This window comes from Colossoma macropomum, unplaced genomic scaffold (genome assembly GCF_904425465.1).
Source record: "Colossoma macropomum unplaced genomic scaffold, Colossoma_macropomum, whole genome shotgun sequence".
In the NCBI taxonomy this organism is placed as follows: domain Eukaryota; kingdom Metazoa; phylum Chordata; class Actinopteri; order Characiformes; family Serrasalmidae; genus Colossoma; species Colossoma macropomum.
In genome coordinates this window covers 11,200,143-11,218,829 of record NW_023494803.1, presented here as the reverse complement: position 1 = coordinate 11,218,829, position 18,687 = coordinate 11,200,143, and the positions used below count along the sequence as shown (strand labels likewise).

The following is an 18,687-nucleotide window of genomic DNA, read 5'->3' as shown; positions in this document are numbered from 1 at the left end:
TGAAAGTACCTTTGTCCTTTACATCGTGTGTAAATTTCATGATGAATGGACCAAAAGAAACGGCTCAAAATTACTAGGAAAAAATCTGGTTCCATTGACTTACATTAAAAGTAAAGTAGTTCTCCTGTAAAGTCACCATTTTGGAGATACAAGGTTTTGTTTCGACAACAGCGATATATTTAATAATATATTTTAATCATGGAGGAGGGTTACATGTAGGACATTCTAAATAGGCATTTTGATAAAATGTCTGCATAATAATAACTTTTTTCAGATTTTCCACTATTTCCATCTTCAACATTCCATATATAACTCAGAAGACACGTGTCACTGGTGGTTTTGGACAGTAAAAAGGATGGCTATATTTGTGCTGTAGGTATCGGGACCTCTGGTTCCTATCACCACCACTGTAAAGAAAATTTGCAAGTTTTTCTACAAATTAATTATGTCACATCAAATTGCTCTGAATGGCTTTGTTTACATCTCAACCACTGAATAATGGAGAAATTTTGGAAAGTCAGTGGAGTTCCCCTTTAAGTAAGCTACCATGCTTGTGGTACGTTAGATTAATGTACCTGCCTCTGGCTGTTGAAGTATCTGTCACCCTGATAGAAAGTTTCACCAGTTTTTCGACACAAGGCCAACAAGTTCTAACAACACACTGCCTATAAAGCTTTAAAATGATGACTCACGTGTCTGACAGCAGAGTGAACAGCCTCAGGTTTAGACTGAAACTGAGGAACATTCTCACTCTGACCCTATGATTGCAACACATTTCTTCTATAAATATACTGCATAATGGGTGTAAATATACCAAGCATAAGCATTAAGGCCTTTAAGGGAACTGATGAATGGAGAACTTCTATTCATCCCATTTTAAAGCTACTGGCATCCATGCTGTGGGCCTTCATTTGGAAATTTGAGGGGCTGTAGCAATAGATCTACCACCATTACAAGCCTGCAGTTTTTAAATTACATACAATAGGTCTAGTGCATAAATATTAAAGAAACAGTTTAGCAAAAATGTGTGATGTTTGATGCTGGATATTTTGCAATGGTGCTTAAAGGCTAATGTAGCTTAAAAGTAATGGAAACAACTCACTGTACTTTAAAGTCAATCAGAAAACAAAAGGGACTTTATTTGTATCTTGTTGGTTCATATAAATCATTGAATCAATACATCAATAAAAGCATCTATCAAAAGCTAATGACTTTCACCCCACCTCTAAACCCTCTACTGACTTTTGATGAGGTCACCCTGCACAAGCAGGTGGAGCAAAATTAAGCGAACCAATAATATCATGTTTCCTCTCCCCATAGATCCTCGATTTCTCACAAATCTATCACTCTACGGAACAAGAATGCAGTAAGATGTCTGATAAAGCTTTATAAGTGTTGCATTCACAATAAATTTGGAGAAATACACTTAAAAATCGTGCATAACACTTACCCACATAATTATAATCTTTCCAAATTTATAGATAATGAACAGAATTGTTCATTTTGCACCAAAGTTCCAGAAATAAATGGACCATATATTCATTGAATACGACTATTCATAAGAATTTTGGAAAGATTTCGTCTGTAGTTTATCTTTAATATGGACGTCCTTGTTTGTAATATTGCATGTTTATTGATTCACGTTTCCTTTAATGCAAGATGGCACGCAGTTAGCACACCACTAACTGGTGGGGTGTACGCTTTCATTACATGTTCGTTACATTAGCTTTATAGCTCCAGTGCAACATAAGCAACATAGGCACCAAGCATGTCTTGGCTAATCAGCTACATCTGAGGTGAGCTATATATTTGATACATTTCATCTCTTTAAGCCACTGAGATCACAAGACTGACTTTTATTATCCAAATCTGTTTATTTGTTTATGCATCAGCATGTCTCTTCATCCTCCTCCCCACACGCAGGCGCTCACACAGACAGTCCTGACAATTAAATACGTGAAGTGGGAGAAAAAAAAATAAACAGCATTAGCTCATGGTTATGCTGCACATGCTTCAATAAAATGATACACATATTTACAGAATCCACTTTTTTTTGAATTTCTCATTTTTTCTACCCCTCTCTACCCACCTACCCCAAAAAATAGACAAAAACAACAAAAAAGTGTTTGAACCTCCACACCCCCTGCCCTGCCGAAAAAACGCCTTACAATTCGTTTTTGAAAAGTCTTCCACACTTAAAAAGAACTTCAGCAAAGAAAACAAAAGACGAGAGAGAGAGAGAGAGAGAGAGAGAGAGAGAGAGAGAGAGAGAGAGAGAGAGAGAGAGAGAGAGAGAGAGATATGAAATAGACTTATGGCCAATACAACACAGTAGTACATAGAGTCCATTAACTACATAAACATGGCAGTAACACTGAATACTTTGTAAAGTCTATGTACAAGGTTGCACAGAGGTGAGGGGGGGGGGCTCTCAGGTTTGGAGCATGCCTTTTGGTCGTCTGAACGTTTGAGAAGGGAGGGCGTTACGGCGCGTTTTAACACCGACAGCAGAACGAGAGAATGGGACGAGTTTTTTTTTGTTTTTTTATGTTTTACTCCATGCTTGAATATCATTTTAACCCCCTACCCTGACCCTCCCCTCCAGTCTTCTTCCTGTTTCTTCCTTTCTGTCTTCACCGTCCAGGGTTTTTTTTTGTTTCGACACATATAAAAGAACACAAATAAGGCACAATTTCTACTCAGACTGTTTCATGATGGGGTGGATGGGGAAGGGCAGGGAGAGGAATCAAGACAAGTAAAACAGTCGATTGATTTTGTCCAAACAAAAACCGATTTCCCTTTGTGTTCCAAACAGCAATTCTGATTAAGAATATGTGGTTCAAAGCAATAAGAGGCTTTGTTTTGCCCCCAACACCCAATACTGCCCATAAAACCCCTCTCCCACTTAACCAAATGTGTACAATCACACTGTGACAAAACCAAAACCGTGACACTAAAAGTGCACAAAAAGTAACCTACTAATGCTAGTAGTTGGCTAATGCTAAATTACACCCCACCCTCTGGATTGGCCAATGTTACAAACATCTAACCTCAGATTCACTTTTCAGTTGATTTCAAATAAAATGAAACAGAAATAAAATACAGCCCACCAAAAAATGAGCTTGAAACGAATGACTGTGTGTCTGTCTGTGTGTTATTGTAGTACAGAGAACTGTTTAAATTAAAAAAAAACAAAAAACAAACAAACAAAAAAAACTCAAAAAAATTGTACCCAGCTGTGTTTCCTGACCCAGTTTTTTTTTGGACTGAACCGTCTCTCCCTCTCTCTCAATCCCATTAGCATACGGCTTCCCCTCGCTGGGTTTATCAACAGTGACGTCCCCGAGGAAACCAGTGAATAGCAATCTGGTTGTGTGTGAGATTTCAGTGTTTCATTCCATTTTTTTGTAAAAATCTTTTCACATTTTCAGTCCGTCACCCAAACACGCAGATGTGCAGGATTTAAAAGCCCCAGGGTAGCTTCGCTGTACAGGGGGGGTTAAGGGCTTAGGGCATATAGAGCAAGGGCATAGGGCTTAAGGGAAAATGGGGGCGAATCCAGGGAGGAGGGAAAAAGGTAAACTTGTTTTCAGCAGGCAAGTGAGTTTGGGTGGATTGGGACGGAACATAAGCAACGGGCCCATGAAATAAAAAAGCAAAAAGCAAAGCAATGGGGTTCTCAAGCCCAGTCACAGGTGGAGGGGCGTGATATCACAGAGCAGGATTCCTCACTTAGCTGGATCACATTAGTCCAAAGTGAGGACTGTCCAATAAGCACATTTCCTGACCTCTTCCCTCCTGACCGTGGGCCTTTACTCCAGCACCGTTCAAACTGATCTCTTCTTGTGCATCAGAGTCAATTACCATGGACAATTCTGACATGGTTTTTGAACATAAAACCATTCGAAACCATTACAACAATGAAGCAACTGCCTATTACCTTCTATTTTAGCTCAGTTTTGAGCCAAGGTGTTGCCTGTTCTCTTCTAAGGCTGGCTTTACACGGTGAAACTTACATGCAACCAGTCACATCCAACATTTGGTTACTGCACTAGTGAGCCAAATAAAACAGCCTGTATTGTCTGATCTAGTGAATCGTTCTTACGATATGAACTAATCAGAGTCGTGTAATTATCTACACGTCAATATTTAGCAGCATTTTTATCACCTTTGCACAATTCTTCAAGTTGTCACTGTGTAAATACTTGTAAATACAACTGATGAAGAAAAACTAAAAGGGCTAAACTAGTGTGGATGAAAGACTGGCTACTAAAAAGAGAGAAGAAGAGTTTAAATAGCTGTTACCATTAGCTGGCTAGTTAACAGAAATGCAAGCTTTGAGAAACTTTCGTTTGTTTCTTGTCATCCCTCAGTTAACTCCACGTTAGGCTAAGTCAAGTGTCCAAAAGACCGTCTTCTTTCATTTTCCTGTCCACCGAGCCGATGCTGTTTGTAATCAATCCTTTGAAACTCAACTTGTTCCGTGAAGTTGAGATGCTTGAAACAGCTGGGAGTTTCAAATGAGCTACATTATGCAACTCAAGTGTAAACGTAGTTTCATGTAGGTTTCAAGCAACTAAAATTGCATGAAACTTTCACTGTGCAAGTCACAGGGAAAGGTATGGAGATTACTGTCCATGCTAAGTGACTGTATGATGCATGTGCAGTTGAGATCCAGCACAGTTTAAACTGGCTAACTTGCTGCACTGAATGTATTTTGAGCTTTCTGTGCTAAACTCACAAATTATCACAGGTTTGATAAGCAGCACAGGCTCTAGAAGACTGGGGCTGAGAACCACTTGGGTAAATAAAGGAAAGGATTACGGCAGGAGTTTATTAACAAGGCGTAAAGGGATACCTTGAAGCAAGTATAGATTTATTACCCCAATCAGGAAGTGGCAAAACATCACCACTGCCAAGCAGAGCAGGGTAAGTGGTTGGAGCTCTGTAGCTCTGTTGTTGCTGAAAGCTTTCTGCTGTTGCAGTACCAAAACTCCTGCCTGGAGTTTTATTGTTGCCATAGAGAGGGGTAATCTGGGGTAGATGCAGTGGGGTAAAGGTGGTAATTAGGGCTATGAGTGGCAGGTTGGTTGGATGGTAGCGGTCTGAGTCTCAGGCTTTGGTCGCTGTGCGGGTGGAGCACGTCAGTCGTGTTTCAGATGGTCCTTAATGTCCTCCTCGTCCGTGTACTCCGACGGCTCGTCACCTGGCTTCAGCAGACGGCCCACGTAGTCATATTTTTCTGCATGAGAGACAAGAAAATAAAGAGTTAAAAATATGAGTACTACACAATGTTACGTATTATGAACAGGTTCTAAACGAATCCGAATAAGACCAAGCACTCTTTGTTGTGCAGGGTGTGTCATAAGCCTTAAAACACAATTTAGTAATCTTTTTACTTAAACTACTTATCTTTCTCCAAGGACAACAAGTAAGCAATAACAATACTAAGTCTGCGATAACATACTGATAACAGCGGGGCAGGTTTCAAACATTCTGAGCCATAAAAATGCAGAAAAAAGGCAAACACCTGGGGCTTGTTCCTCACTCTTGCTTCTCGGACAGTTTCCCAGCTCTGAAATTCAGCTAACTTCGACTATGAAACTGCTTTTTAACCCCCTCTAAGAACATGTCAGCAGGTCTACAATTTCTCTAGCAGGTCAGTTTCATAGTACTTACAGAATAATTTAAAGTCGCTACTGAAAAATGAGCCTTAAAATGACCAATTTTCTACATTTTTTGTATTTAATATTTTTCCTCGAGGTCCATTAAAGATTTTTGTGTGGTTTTATGTACCAAAAACAGTTGAAATTCATTTTCACATGACCATTTTCCAAATTTCTTTATCCCTTACAATTAAACAGGCTGTTTTTGTTGCTGTGCCTTTGAGTTTGATATATGTAAATGAGCTCTTGTTCTGATTAGATGCCATGAATTGTGCCTCATTGTGTTTTGTTACTTGTAACACTAACATACTACATCAATCTATTTTATTGAAACTAGTGAGGCGATCCAATTTTCCATGATGTGGACCCACAGCTTCAGGGAATAAAATAAATCATGTTACATGAAAGTTGCTTGAGTTCACAAACACAGTGACTTTTCAAATTAATTTTTATATATGAACTGAGAAGTGAACGAAATGTTATGAAACAACATGAACGCAATGTTTACATGATTCTACATCAAACCTATTTTAAAAAAGTGAGGAAAATGCTGTTTTCTGTGATACGAGCACTTACCCATAAACTGCATCTCCCACTCCCTGACGCTCTCCATCTGAACCGCGTTGAGGTCCGATAGGTCATCATACTCGTCCCGCAGAGCGTCCTTCTCCAGACAGAACGTAGCCAAACCACGAGAAGCGTCCCGGCCCGCAAAGATTCCATACGGACCCTCTGCAATAAAATAAAATAAAAAAACAAAAACAAAAAAAAACAGAAGGCATTTACTATGCTGGAAGAGTAACAGTGCTACAATTAAAATACATACTATGAAACCATTAAACTGAAAGTCTGTATGTGTGTTCACACTTACATTCCTCACTCTCATAACCGCAGAACTTACATATCAGTTTCACAGCAGTAACTGAATAATAAGCCTGGAAATTAAGACACGAAAGAGCCTGTTTTTTTCACCTCGTGTCCACTGACAATATTTCTGCTCTATGTACCAAATACAGTCAAGAAACAAATCATTTTCCAACTTCGTTTCATGTCTTGGAATTAAAAAGGCTGCTTCTGAGCCTTTAAGAGTGATATGTAAATAAGTTCTATTCTGACTGAAATATGTAAATGTGTTCACAGAAACAATGACGTTAAATTCATCACAGAAACAATGAATTCAAAACGAGCCATTTTGCAGCTTAGTTCCTGTATATGGCCTGTATGTACTGAGGGGTAAATAAAATGGAAACAAATTCTCCTTATCTCTGAAAAAGTAACTTTACAGAAGATGCAAAAAACTCTTTCGCTGTCAGTTAATGAAGAGTAAACTTATTGTCAGTCATTTTGGACCGTTTCTATTGGTCTGATCGTCATGAAATTTTAGTGCAGTAAACGCCAGCTGCGTTTTCAAACTATATAAAAAATATAAAAAAAAGGAAAATATGGAGGTACAAGGTTTTGTCCCCACAGTGATAACATGCTATGTTTTGAAACATCTTTATATTTACATGCTAGATTAATTTTTTTTTCAAAATAGTGAGGGCTTTTCAAGTAAATTCAAGTACATTTTTATTAATGTGAATTATTAATGCTTCATGCTCTGGGATGGACTGCTGACTTGTCCAGGGGGTTTCCTGCCTTTTATATATATATATATATATATATTCTTTTAAGCTACTGTTACTAAACTCCAGATCCAGCATACATTTTTGCACAGCTGGTGCTGATTCAGTGATTCAGACTGTGTGCTTTCAGTGATGATTGTGCAATTTTGCAAGGCCAGAAGAAAAATATCCGTGCAATCAAGAAAAACTGTTCTAATCCATATCCACATCTCCTTTACACAGTCAGCATTGCTGTACTAACTCACCACAGATGCAACAGATAAACTATAAACAGCTAAGCGGAAGAAAATAATCTTCATGTCAGAGATGCATTGAATTGAAAATGAAGGCACTATCTGTAATTAAGTTTCTCTAAAACAAAAAATACACTTGACATAAAATGGATAAGAACGTCAGCAGACATTCCAGAGGGCCAGTTACCTGGCTCTTATTATAAGAGTTTCTGGCTGGACTGCTTTTTGGGCAGGCAATCAGTCTTAAAGTAGTAAAACAGCACAGATAAAGAAATAAAGAGAAATTTGAAAATGGTCATGTAAAAATGAATAAACGAATGTTTTAGTACATAACCCACACAAAGATTATTTAACAAGTAATAATTATGATAAATCAAAAAAGCCAAACAACAAAACCAGAACTAACTGAACAAATCACGTACACAGCCATACGTAGGTTTGAACACATCCTCTACAGAGAACACACTTAAGTATGACCTTTTTTGCCAATTTTAGTGCTTAATTACTATTTATTTCATAAGATTAACATATTGGAAAACTTAATTTAACGAAGGCGTGTTCATTAAGGGTTTCTTACTGTAAATAAGAACAGTCAGAGAATTGAAATATGCATAATCCGTTTTGTAAATTGCTAACTATAGTTCAATAATTAAGCAGCTTTCATTTTTTTTTATTGAGTAATCAATACAGACCTATTTTTTTTGCTAATAAACAGCTTATAACTTCACTGACATTTCATTTACTGCTTTCAAAAGCCAAGATGCAGAACTTCTGGCAAGTTAAGACTGGCTTGGAGACAGTTCAGACAACGCCACAAGACTAAGGCAGCTAGAAATGTTAGGAACGTAGGTGTACACTGCACACACGCACGCACACGCACGCACGCACGCGCGCACACACACACACACACAGACACACACACACACACACACCCAAAGGCAACGTTAGACAGCCACGCCCTTCCCAGAGCCAAAACACTGCCACAGCCCCCAGAAACCATCCTTTCAATAAACTATGGAATGTGTACAGAGGAAATGAATACAGCACTGTCTTTAGTACAGCATGCAAAATAGCAGCTCTAGAGTGCTTCAGCTACAGTCAGAGATAGAGATCAAGACTGATTTCAAACATACAGAATCAACTGGTCTATCCAAGCTCCGCCCACAAACACAATCAGTCGTAGCAACTGTTGCCAGCTTGGACAACATAAAGCCCTTCAACATAATGAGAACCTGTATCATAATACCTACATTTAGAGCCAGTTATTCATTCAATCTAATGAGAAACTGTAGAACAGACTCAGTTTATATCACTATGCCTACATTTAGAGCCAGTTATTCATCCAACCTAATGAAAAACTGTAGAACAGACTCAGTTCATATCACAATACCTACATTTGAACCGATTTACACCTCTGACAATGATTTGATTACAAATCTTTATAAAAAGAATTTCATCATAATCTGTTTCAATTATTTTGGAACAGATTTAAAAAAAAATAAAAATACAAAGCCAATACATGTGACTAAAACAGCTCTTTGCACAGTAGAATACAGACAACGAAAACAATATAACACACTTTTATTATGCAAAACAACCCAAGAATTGCATTTAGACCAAAAATAGTGCATCATTTATTGTTTATTACTGTATTGCATTATAACATTTCAACACCCATGCAGTCGAATCACTATCTTCACACAGCTGTTACAATAACTAGTCTTTTAAAGTTTGTTTATTACTGTAAAACAGTGGTCACCAACTCTCCTCCTAAAGATCCACTTTCCTGCAGAGTAAAGTTCCAACCTGCATCTAAAAAGCTTCCTCCTCCTTTCCTGGCCCTAAAGCATCCAAACCAGCCAATCAGGGACTTCTGGAGATGTTAATTAGCTGGAGCAGGTGTGGCACATTGTGGCTAGAACTACACTCTGCAGCAAGGCAGATCTCCAGGATCAGGGTTGGTGAGTACAGCTATAAAAGGTTAACACTGCCAACTGTACATAGGAAACTGATTTCAAAAACAGGAATCAATTCTTCCTTTAGTGGTCGATTCCTTGCCCCACAGCCTCAAATGAATCAAGAGTCCATAAAAAGAACTTAACAGCATCTACACACAGACTGCCTGCATTCAGGCTTTCACTTCTCAGAGCCTGATGAGCATTAGAAGTAAAAAGTGCATAACAGATTGAGACCGTCAAATTAATTCTATTATTTTCCACAGCTAACAGAAGAGCCTGTGCACAGAAGCCTGGCAGATGGCTACCGCAGTACAGAGCATCAGGAGGCAAAGGCTGAAGGACTGTTTCTTTACTGGTACTAAAGGGAATACAACAAAACCTGGATGTTTGTGACAAAGAGCAAAAATGCCCCCATATTTAACATTTCTGCTCGTTAAAACAGGAGTACAGTGGCAAAATGCCCCCAAATAGCCTTATATATGTAGCAAACTGTAAAAATACACATTTTCATTTATATTTAATTAAATTTATATTAATGTATTTTATATAGTGGACATCATTTACCGCAATGTATTTTGCTTACATTACAATGTGACTCAATTTATTTATAAATTTCCCTGAATTTCACTGATTTGGGCAAAATTATGATTTTCTATCCTGGCCTACACAATATCGAAAGCAGAAGGCATCAATATGCAAATATACCAATCACTAAATGTTTTGTGTGCTGTGATCTACCTGACCAATCACAGATGTTCTTTGGGTGATTAAATAAAAACAATCTAAAAAAAAAAAAAGGATATAATTGATGAAAATAATGCAAGTCAAACTTCAACCACATGTCATCAGGAGTTCAGCAATATGCTTTACTATATTGCAAAGCATACAGCAATCATAATATGGTGCTTTGTCTATATTATATTGTACAGCCCTAGCCTTCCTATCCTCATTATATATACTTTTATATACACACACAACTTGTCACTAAAAACAGCATTTTGAGCCTTTAACAAATCAGGCCTGACATTAAACAGATCAGTTTCAGACTAGATTACACTGTCAACTGTGGACTGTCCATTGAAATTTTCTTTGGAAAGCATGACAAGGCTTAAAATAACAGCCCTTGGGGCCTGTTCTAAAGTCTTATGACTGAAATGCAGACATACTTTTGCCTGCTCTGTATGAGAAAATTGAACAAAGATTGCACAGAGGCTCTATCGCTGCGATTTACTGATAACTGTGTAAAAAAAAAAAAATACGGGCAAAAAAAGATTTTTTTATGCTCTGCATCATCTGAGTCCCATGTGAAACACTCCCTGTCGTGCACAGTTTTTTTTGCTGGTAAGTGAAAGGGAACATGACCATCTAATCCTCCCACAAGACACCATTAACATCATAAAAGCCTAACAGATTCCATTAATAAATGAAAGCCAAAGGACAGCAGGGTTAAAAGCCAACACGAGTTTCTTGGTCTAAACAGAACAAATGTCAACAGACAGGCTGGAAAACTGGAATGTGTGGCAAAACGAGGGCAGTGGTCAGAGATCGGCCCAATGATGCCACTTACACAGCTCTGGGCTTGCTCACCCATTTACGCCATAAATGGTTCAGAATCAGATAGCATATCACACTCTTAAAGACAGCCAATGGACAGCTAAGGCCTGAATACAGCCACCTGAGAAGAGAGGTGGACAATATGACGATATAGCATTGTTACCATGTTGAGCATGCTGAGCATATCAGATACTGGCGGACCTAAAACACAAAACAACTGCATATGTTTTGTAATGAAGGAAGCATAATTAGTCCTCTTTAACTAGATTTTGTACAGCGCAATGTGTTTTTTCAAAAATGTGATACTACTAGTGCATTGTCTCTACTCCAACTCATCAAGTGTTCAATAATTTATCAATACAGCAGCATGGTAAACAATTCAATACTCTAACTTTCAATACGTTGTTTAAAGGGTCCATATGAAGTAAACAGATTTTCCTTTCTGTTTTGAAATAAGTTAAATGCAGTATGTAAAGACTGTTAATGTCAAAACATATTGTTTATACAACAATGCAATAAGCTGCTTTGAATCCATCATTTTTGTGACGTCACAACCACTTAGCCCTTAGCCCTCCGTTTTGCGCGTTCACGTCTAGGGGTAGGGTGTCCCGATTGTTGTTGAGATAGAAGCGTAGGGTAAAGTGTTAGTGCTACTGGCACTAACTACTGGAGGTTTTTCAGATGCACATTCCGAACTGGGCGTTATGGGAAAAAAAAGAAAAACCGGCAAGATGGCTGCATGAGCGACCAAAGAAACCCACAAATGTGAGAATTTTCTTTGTTAAAAAAGTATTTATTATCTTAGTTTAATTTTTTCTCCATAACAAGCATCAAAAATCACAAGTGCTGATGTCTCGGTAGCTAGCTAGCTAAATTTCCTGTTCCACCTTAAACAGTCCAGCAGTTGTGACGCCTGAGGCGCCAGAATGTAACTGCTGCTCCAATTAAGGTGGAACGGGAAAATTTGAACAAGAAGCTAGCAAATGGCTGACTTAAGCATCATATCACTGAAGAATTAGAGGTGGGTGGTAATAAATAATTTGAAAGCATATGATGCCCTAAATGTAACTAAAGCCCAGCAGTGAGGTTGCTGAACTTTACCCTCCTCTGCTGTCACTGCAGACTGGCAGGGTCACCTACAGAGCACCACTATAAACCTGTTAATGAAGTAATGTTCTGCCTACTAAGCCTACAGAAGTTTAGCCCCGCCCCTTCATGCTGAGGTTAAAAGGGTGTTTCAGACCAAACTGCTTCTTGAATGAGGGCAGCAATTACAGAAATAAGACGTAAAGGCATGGACAGAAAAAAAAACAACCACTTTCAGGGATAAAGAGAGGTTGGAAAATGTTCATGTAGAAAATAATTATGACTGTTTTTGGTTCATAAACCCACACAAATGCCAAAGTAGTGTCAGCCAATTTAAAAGGCTCATGTCTCACATTTTTCTTGCATTTTAGTTTTTTTCACCTAAGGTATACATCGATGGAAAAAAAACTAAAAAACAAGAAAAATGTATGGCATGAGCTCTTTAAATAGGCCAACATCACTTCAACACTGTATTCTGATCTGTTAAGCTGTAACAGTTTAACCCCTTAAATGGTCAGGGCCCACTGGCAGACCCAATGTTTTATTACACACATCTATAACCTGAGAATAGCTCAGCCAGTTTGCACTGAAGGCCCTGTAGTTACTAAATAATAAGCCTGGGATTTTAAAGGGGTTAAATACTTTGTGCTCAATAATCACAACTACTTGGGATAATTATGTAGCCTGATTGTATAATTTAATGAAAATAACTGCAATCACATCATATAGCAACAAGCATAATGTGAGTCAGATGCATTTTCTGTGGGTGGCTTAAGTCAAATACACATATATAAAATAATCCCTTCCTTCTTTTAAATTCAACTATGTGCTCAATGTGTTTACGAGGAATGTTTGTCAATTTGGTAGCTAGTATAGCTAGCACTAATTTTAGTCTTTATGCTTGTAGAATGAGTGATTTTCACTCATTTTCAAGAGAAAAAATGTAAGCTTTGGATGACTTGAGTGTAGACACTTGTTACACACACTATAGTAGCCAACAAGGCAATTGACATGCCCTGATCATGTCAGGCTTAATTGTGTGTGTACTGTGACACTGTACTGTGCATCGTGGAAACGTCAAGTATTCGAGTAGCATATTTTTGCCATATTGCCGGGCACTACTTTTGAATATCAATCACATCTTGGAGCATTAACGCAGCTGTTAGCCTTAACATAGCTTATACATATAAAGCTTCAACTGCACATCTATCGCTGTTACCTTAAAAAAAATAAAAGAACTAATTTAAGCAGAAGTGTAATAGTTTTAAGCATGAATGCATCTTGTGTTTAACAGCTGTGGCATGTAACCAGACGAGCCAAAAACCAGCCTCTTAACTGACTGAAAGAAGGGGGAGGGAAATGCACAACGTGGTAGAAGATACAAGTCACAGCTGCTCGGTCAGCTTCGCAAGAGATGAGCTGTAAAGGCAAATTTTACGCTGTGAATGCAAAGTGTCATAGCCACTTCTGTGAAACAGTCATCCAGCTTGAAACTGTTTACAGCGTGTCACGTTTCCATGATACAACTTTTGTGCTAGGTGCAGTGGTCACGTAAAGAGGGGGTGAGCAGGTCAGTTCATTCTTAAATAGACACGTTCACTCTGCAGGCACGTACACAACATCTGGCACACAGGCACAGCTAGTAAACTTTCATTCAGACATGTACACATAGCTAATAAAAGCAAACTTTGACACCCACACCTACAGTCAGCAACCTCTGTTATACACACAAGTAAGCAGAGCTAGTGTTAGCAAACTCTGACACACACCCACACGTAAACACAGCGAGCTAACCAGACAGGCCAGCGAGCTAACTGGCCTATCTGTGTAATGTCCATGTCAGACATGGCTACACTGGAATAGTTATACCAGCAACTTTAAGTTGCTCTCTGGATTCATCCGGACGCATTTATGAAAAGAAATTCCAAAAAGTTAGGACTGCAAATGCAAAATGCAAATAAAAAAAAGCAGTGATTTATAAATCTGCCTGCATTTGAACAAAAACACTACAAAAACAAGACATTTCATGTTTTACCTTTTCAAATTTTTTGTTTTTTTGTAAATATATATTCATTCTGATATTGATGCCTGCAGCAATTTCCAAAAAAGCTGGGACCGCAGCAATTTAAGACTAGGAATGTTGAGACATTTTCAAAAATCATAAACAAGTGATATAATCAAGATTAGGCTATAAACGGACTATCCAGGAAAGGCCTAGATGTTTATAAGCAAGGGGTCAAGACTCACCACTTTGCCAAAAATGCATCAGCAAAAAAAATCCAAAAGCTTAAAAACAACATTCCTCTGCCAGGGATTGCAATATGCTCTACTGTTCATAATGATTTTTTAAAATATTCAGGGAATCCGCAGAAATCTCTATGCATAAAAGAAAAGGCTGAAAACAAATGAATGCCTGTGACCTTCGACCCCTCAGATGGTACTGCATGGTGCTGTGGTGGATATTACACATGAGCTCAGAAATACTTTGACAATCCTTTGTCAGTAAACACTGTTTGTCGCTGCATCCATAAATACAAGTTAGGACTGTTCTATGCACAGTAGGAGCCAATAGCGTCCAGAAACACCGCTGAGCTCTCAGGGCTCAGCACATCTGAAACGGACTAGTGAACAGTGGAAACGTGTATTGTGGTCTGATGAGTCAAGCTTTTAGACTGTTTATGGAAAATTCTCTGGGCCAAAGCAGAAAAGGACCTGGCAGACTGTTACCAGTGTCAAGTTCGAAATTCACGGTATGGGAGGTTTTAGTGGGTAAACTGCACATCTGTGACAGCAACATTAATGATGAACATACGCTACCTTCATAAGCTACTTTTTACGGGCCATCTTTTTCAAGGACACCCATACTTGTTTCAACATGACAAAACCAAGCCAAATTCTGTACATGTTACAACAGTATGACTCCGCAATTATAGAGTGTGGGTGCTAGACTGGCCCTCCAGAAGGGTCTTGTTTGTAATCCCCATATGATTATTAAGTGTTTTTTTAAAGGAAGAGAGATATAACCCTGTGGTAAACATGCTCCCGTCCTATCTTTTTTGGAACACGTTGCAGGCATTAAAGTTATAAAAAGAGTATATTTACAAAAAACAATGAATTTCATAAGGCAAAACATAAAATATGTTTTTTTTTCAACTGTTTTCAATGTAGTGCAAGTCAGATCAAATTTACTAGTCACTGTTTTCTGTTTTTATTAGGGTTTCACATGCCACTTTTCTGGATTTGATTTTGTATAAAGAAATAAATAATAGTCTGACGCACAGCACTGCACCCGAGTCCTCTTTTCACAGCCAAAATAGCTGTAACTGCTGGTTGGCTAGCTAACCATAGCTGAAAAGCTGCTGTACTAAACCAACCATTTTTCAAAAAGTCTACATAATTAAAGGTTTGAGATGTAAACACAGTCATTCAGAGTGGTTTGGAGTGAAACACTCCATTCTAGAGAAACTTACCGAGTCAGAACTGTTCACAGCGATGGTGATAGGAACCAGACGTCCACATCTAAAAGCTCCCTCGCAGTTATAACATGAAATGATTATGAATACACTGCCTGGTGTCTGAGACATTGTTTTCTGATAGTTTTGTGATAAACTTTGGCTTAAAGAAATCTGAGTCTCTACAATCAACCATTTCACACCAAACCACTCTGAATGACTGTTTACATCTCAATGACTGAATTATTCAGAAATTTAGAAAAAATAGTAGAATTCCCTATTAAGATAATAAACAATAGTAAAACAAAAAAACAAGAGTTTTAAACTAATCTATAAATAAGTCAATATTTACCAGACGGTTTTAAAGTGAAACACATATGGTTGCCGGTTCCTGTAACCACTTTGACGATTCCTAACCTTTTCCCCAAGAAATATTCAGCTAGCATTTGAGCAGTAAGAGATTTGGCCAGCCGTGAAACTAAATGTGAGGTCTCTGCTCAGATGACTATTAACGTCAAGGAATAACAGACCTCCAATTTGTTTTTCCTGTGACATAATAAATCTCCCTTTCTCCCCTCAAATATGGATCCTTATAATGTTAGTGAAGTTCTTGTCTTCACTAACATTATAAGAAAGAGCAAAAAGAGCTGTTTGGGCTCCTTTTACTGGAGTATATGGGTTTGGCAGCAATGGATCACCTCACAATAATAATAGTAATAATAATAATAATAATAATAATAATAACAATAACAATAATAACAATAATTAGAAGAAGCAGAAGAAAAGAAGAAGAAGAAGAAAAAGAAAATAAGGGCTGAATGACTTGGGGAACATATCTAATTGCGATTTCTTAACAATATTGCGACTGTGACTTTCAATTTAATTCTATAAATTAAGATTTAGGCCAAGAAGACCAAAATATCCACTTCTTCTGACTTGAGACTCAACCCTTGAATGCAGTGAGCCAGTCTGCCAGAAAGTTGCGGTTGTGATGTCACAACAGGTTGCCTCTGATTGGTCTAACTCATCTATATGCAGTTTACAAGCTCTGTTTTATTAGAATAAATTTCCCCACTTAAAACTTAAGACAACATTGTTAATGTAACTGTTAGGCTATAATTGTAAAAAAAATGCAGCTGTTGTGATTTGAGAATTGTGCTCCTTTAAATTGATATAAATCGATATAAAAAACATTTATTTTTTGCCCTAAAAAAATATTCAATTCCCCAGAGCAAAACTCTCTGGTGCCAATTTAGAGACATCTCTCCTCTGCACTTTTGGAGTCAAATTCCTGAGTGGCGCTGTTACTAAAAACAGAGAAATATCATATTTTATCCTCACTGGAGCACTTTGGCACTTGGAGATTGCCTTAAAAGCTTTTACCACGCCAGGTCGTGGTAAATTCGTGGTCGATAGTGACCAAAACCTCACAGAAATTGAACTTGGAGAAGCTGCCCGCTCGTTCAGAGGGGCCGTTACGCTACGCTATGCTAAGTTAGCCATTGGCAACTAACGTTAATGCCAACGCAAGCCAATGATTATTCCTTTTACTAATAAAAGCTCTGGTTAAACTGAAACAAAGCAACAGAAACTGTAACTAAGGAAACAATAATACCAAAAAAACACATAACGTGTTTATTAAATCAGCCCATGGCTTTAGTATGGCTAAGGGGGGGGCTAACGTTAGCTAAGCTAAGCTAAAATAAAAACCGCTGCCTGAGCTCTGTTGCCCCGGCAACAGTTTTTCTGGGTTTTAGCGTTAGCCGTTTTATGGATTTTAGCCTGTCAGGAAAAGGTCTAAATTTTCAGCCTTTTCAAGTGAAGTGAAGTTTGTGCTTCACAGCTACACAGTCGAAGAAGTGACGAGGCTGAAGTTGGCTTCCTATTCGAATTTTTCCGTTCCACCTTAAATGGTGCAGCAGTCACATTCTGGCGACTCAGGCTCCAGAATGTACCTGCTGCACTATTTAAGGTGGAACGGGAAAATTCAAACAAGAGGCAGACTACAGCTTCGTGTCAAAATGTTGTTTTGAAACTCTCTCCTTCTTACCGCGTCCGTAAAACTTTCTGCCGCTGGTCACGTCAAACACCTTCATGTTTACGGCGATAAGGATGCGCGGGTTCTGGACCCCGTCGTACTCCCGCAGCTGCTCCAGGGTAAAGTCGCGCCTGCCCATCTTGGGCAGAGGCGAGGCCTCACTGCCCGCGGCCGCGTCCGCGCCCGACCGCCTCAGCCACCGCCGGTACACGCCGTAGCAGACGGCCAACACGAGGATTAAAATGCTGATGTTGAGCAGCATGCCGCCGACACCGGGCCCTGGATCCAGCTCCTCTGTGCTCGTCGCGCCCTGCCCGCCGCTTGTGTCGCCCGCTGCTGCTCCACTCCTGCCGTCCCCATCGTCCGCCATACTGTCTGCACGTTAGCGCCGACCCACAACACACACCCCGCCCACCGCAGGCTGGGAGCGCATATGATTGGGCTTCTGTGGCAATGCCCCGCCCACTTTGGCCCCTGGCGTAGATGTGATTGGTCCTCTGCCATTCGAAGCCGCCTATTTTGAACTGTAGTGGGCGTATTATTGGACCCTTATTGTTCGAACCCGTCTATTTTGGACCCTGGATCGCATATGATTGGTTCCCAGTCGTTCGAACCTGGCTGTTTTGGACTCTAGGTGACATATGATTGGTCCTCCGTCCTTCGACCCGCCTATTTTGGACTCCAAGTCACACATGATTGGTTCTTCGTCGTTGGAACCCGCCTGTTTTGGACTGTTGGGGACATGACGGGGCCATTGTTGTTCCCTCAGTTTTGGACAGTAGATCGTACGTGATTGGTCCTCTGTCGCTCCACTCCCCCTGTTTTGGAATCTATGTCGTGCATGATTGGTCCTCCTTTGTTCGCACCCCCTAATATTTTGGATTCTAGGAGACGTATTATTGGCCCTTTGTTGTTTGGTCCCGCCCATTTCGGTCTGGAGCGAGTACGTGATTGGTCCGCTGTCGTTGGGTCCAGAAAGCACATACTTCCATCTGATTGGTCAGCTATCAGTTGGACTCGCCCACCACGCACCGTAAAGCACATCTGTTGGTGCTCATTGTCTGGGATTTGTAGT

The 18,687-nt window shown here is 39.3% G+C and overlaps 1 protein-coding gene across 2 annotated transcripts; it reads right to left on the bottom strand.

Annotated features, from left to right (window-relative positions):
- Nucleotides 1–1,107: 1,107 nt before the first annotated feature.
- On the bottom strand, nucleotides 1,108–17,997 carry pgrmc2 (progesterone receptor membrane component 2). 2 transcript variants are annotated; one of them, XR_005008520.1, is made up of 4 exons: nucleotides 17,625–17,997; nucleotides 6,243–6,398; nucleotides 4,884–5,242; nucleotides 1,108–1,941 (listed from the first exon to the last, which is right to left on the bottom strand). XR_005008520.1 is itself a non-coding variant. In XM_036592811.1 (3 exons), the coding sequence occupies exons 1-3, from the start codon at nucleotides 17,980–17,982 to the stop codon at nucleotides 5,145–5,147; spliced, it is 612 nt and encodes a 203-aa protein (XP_036448704.1). In that variant the 5' UTR covers nucleotides 17,983–17,997; the 3' UTR covers nucleotides 1,842–5,144. The 2 variants fall into 2 exon arrangements, 1 of the variants encoding a protein (XP_036448704.1); XM_036592811.1 differs by having other exon boundaries at nucleotides 1,842–5,242.
- Nucleotides 17,998–18,687: the final 690 nt, after the last annotated feature.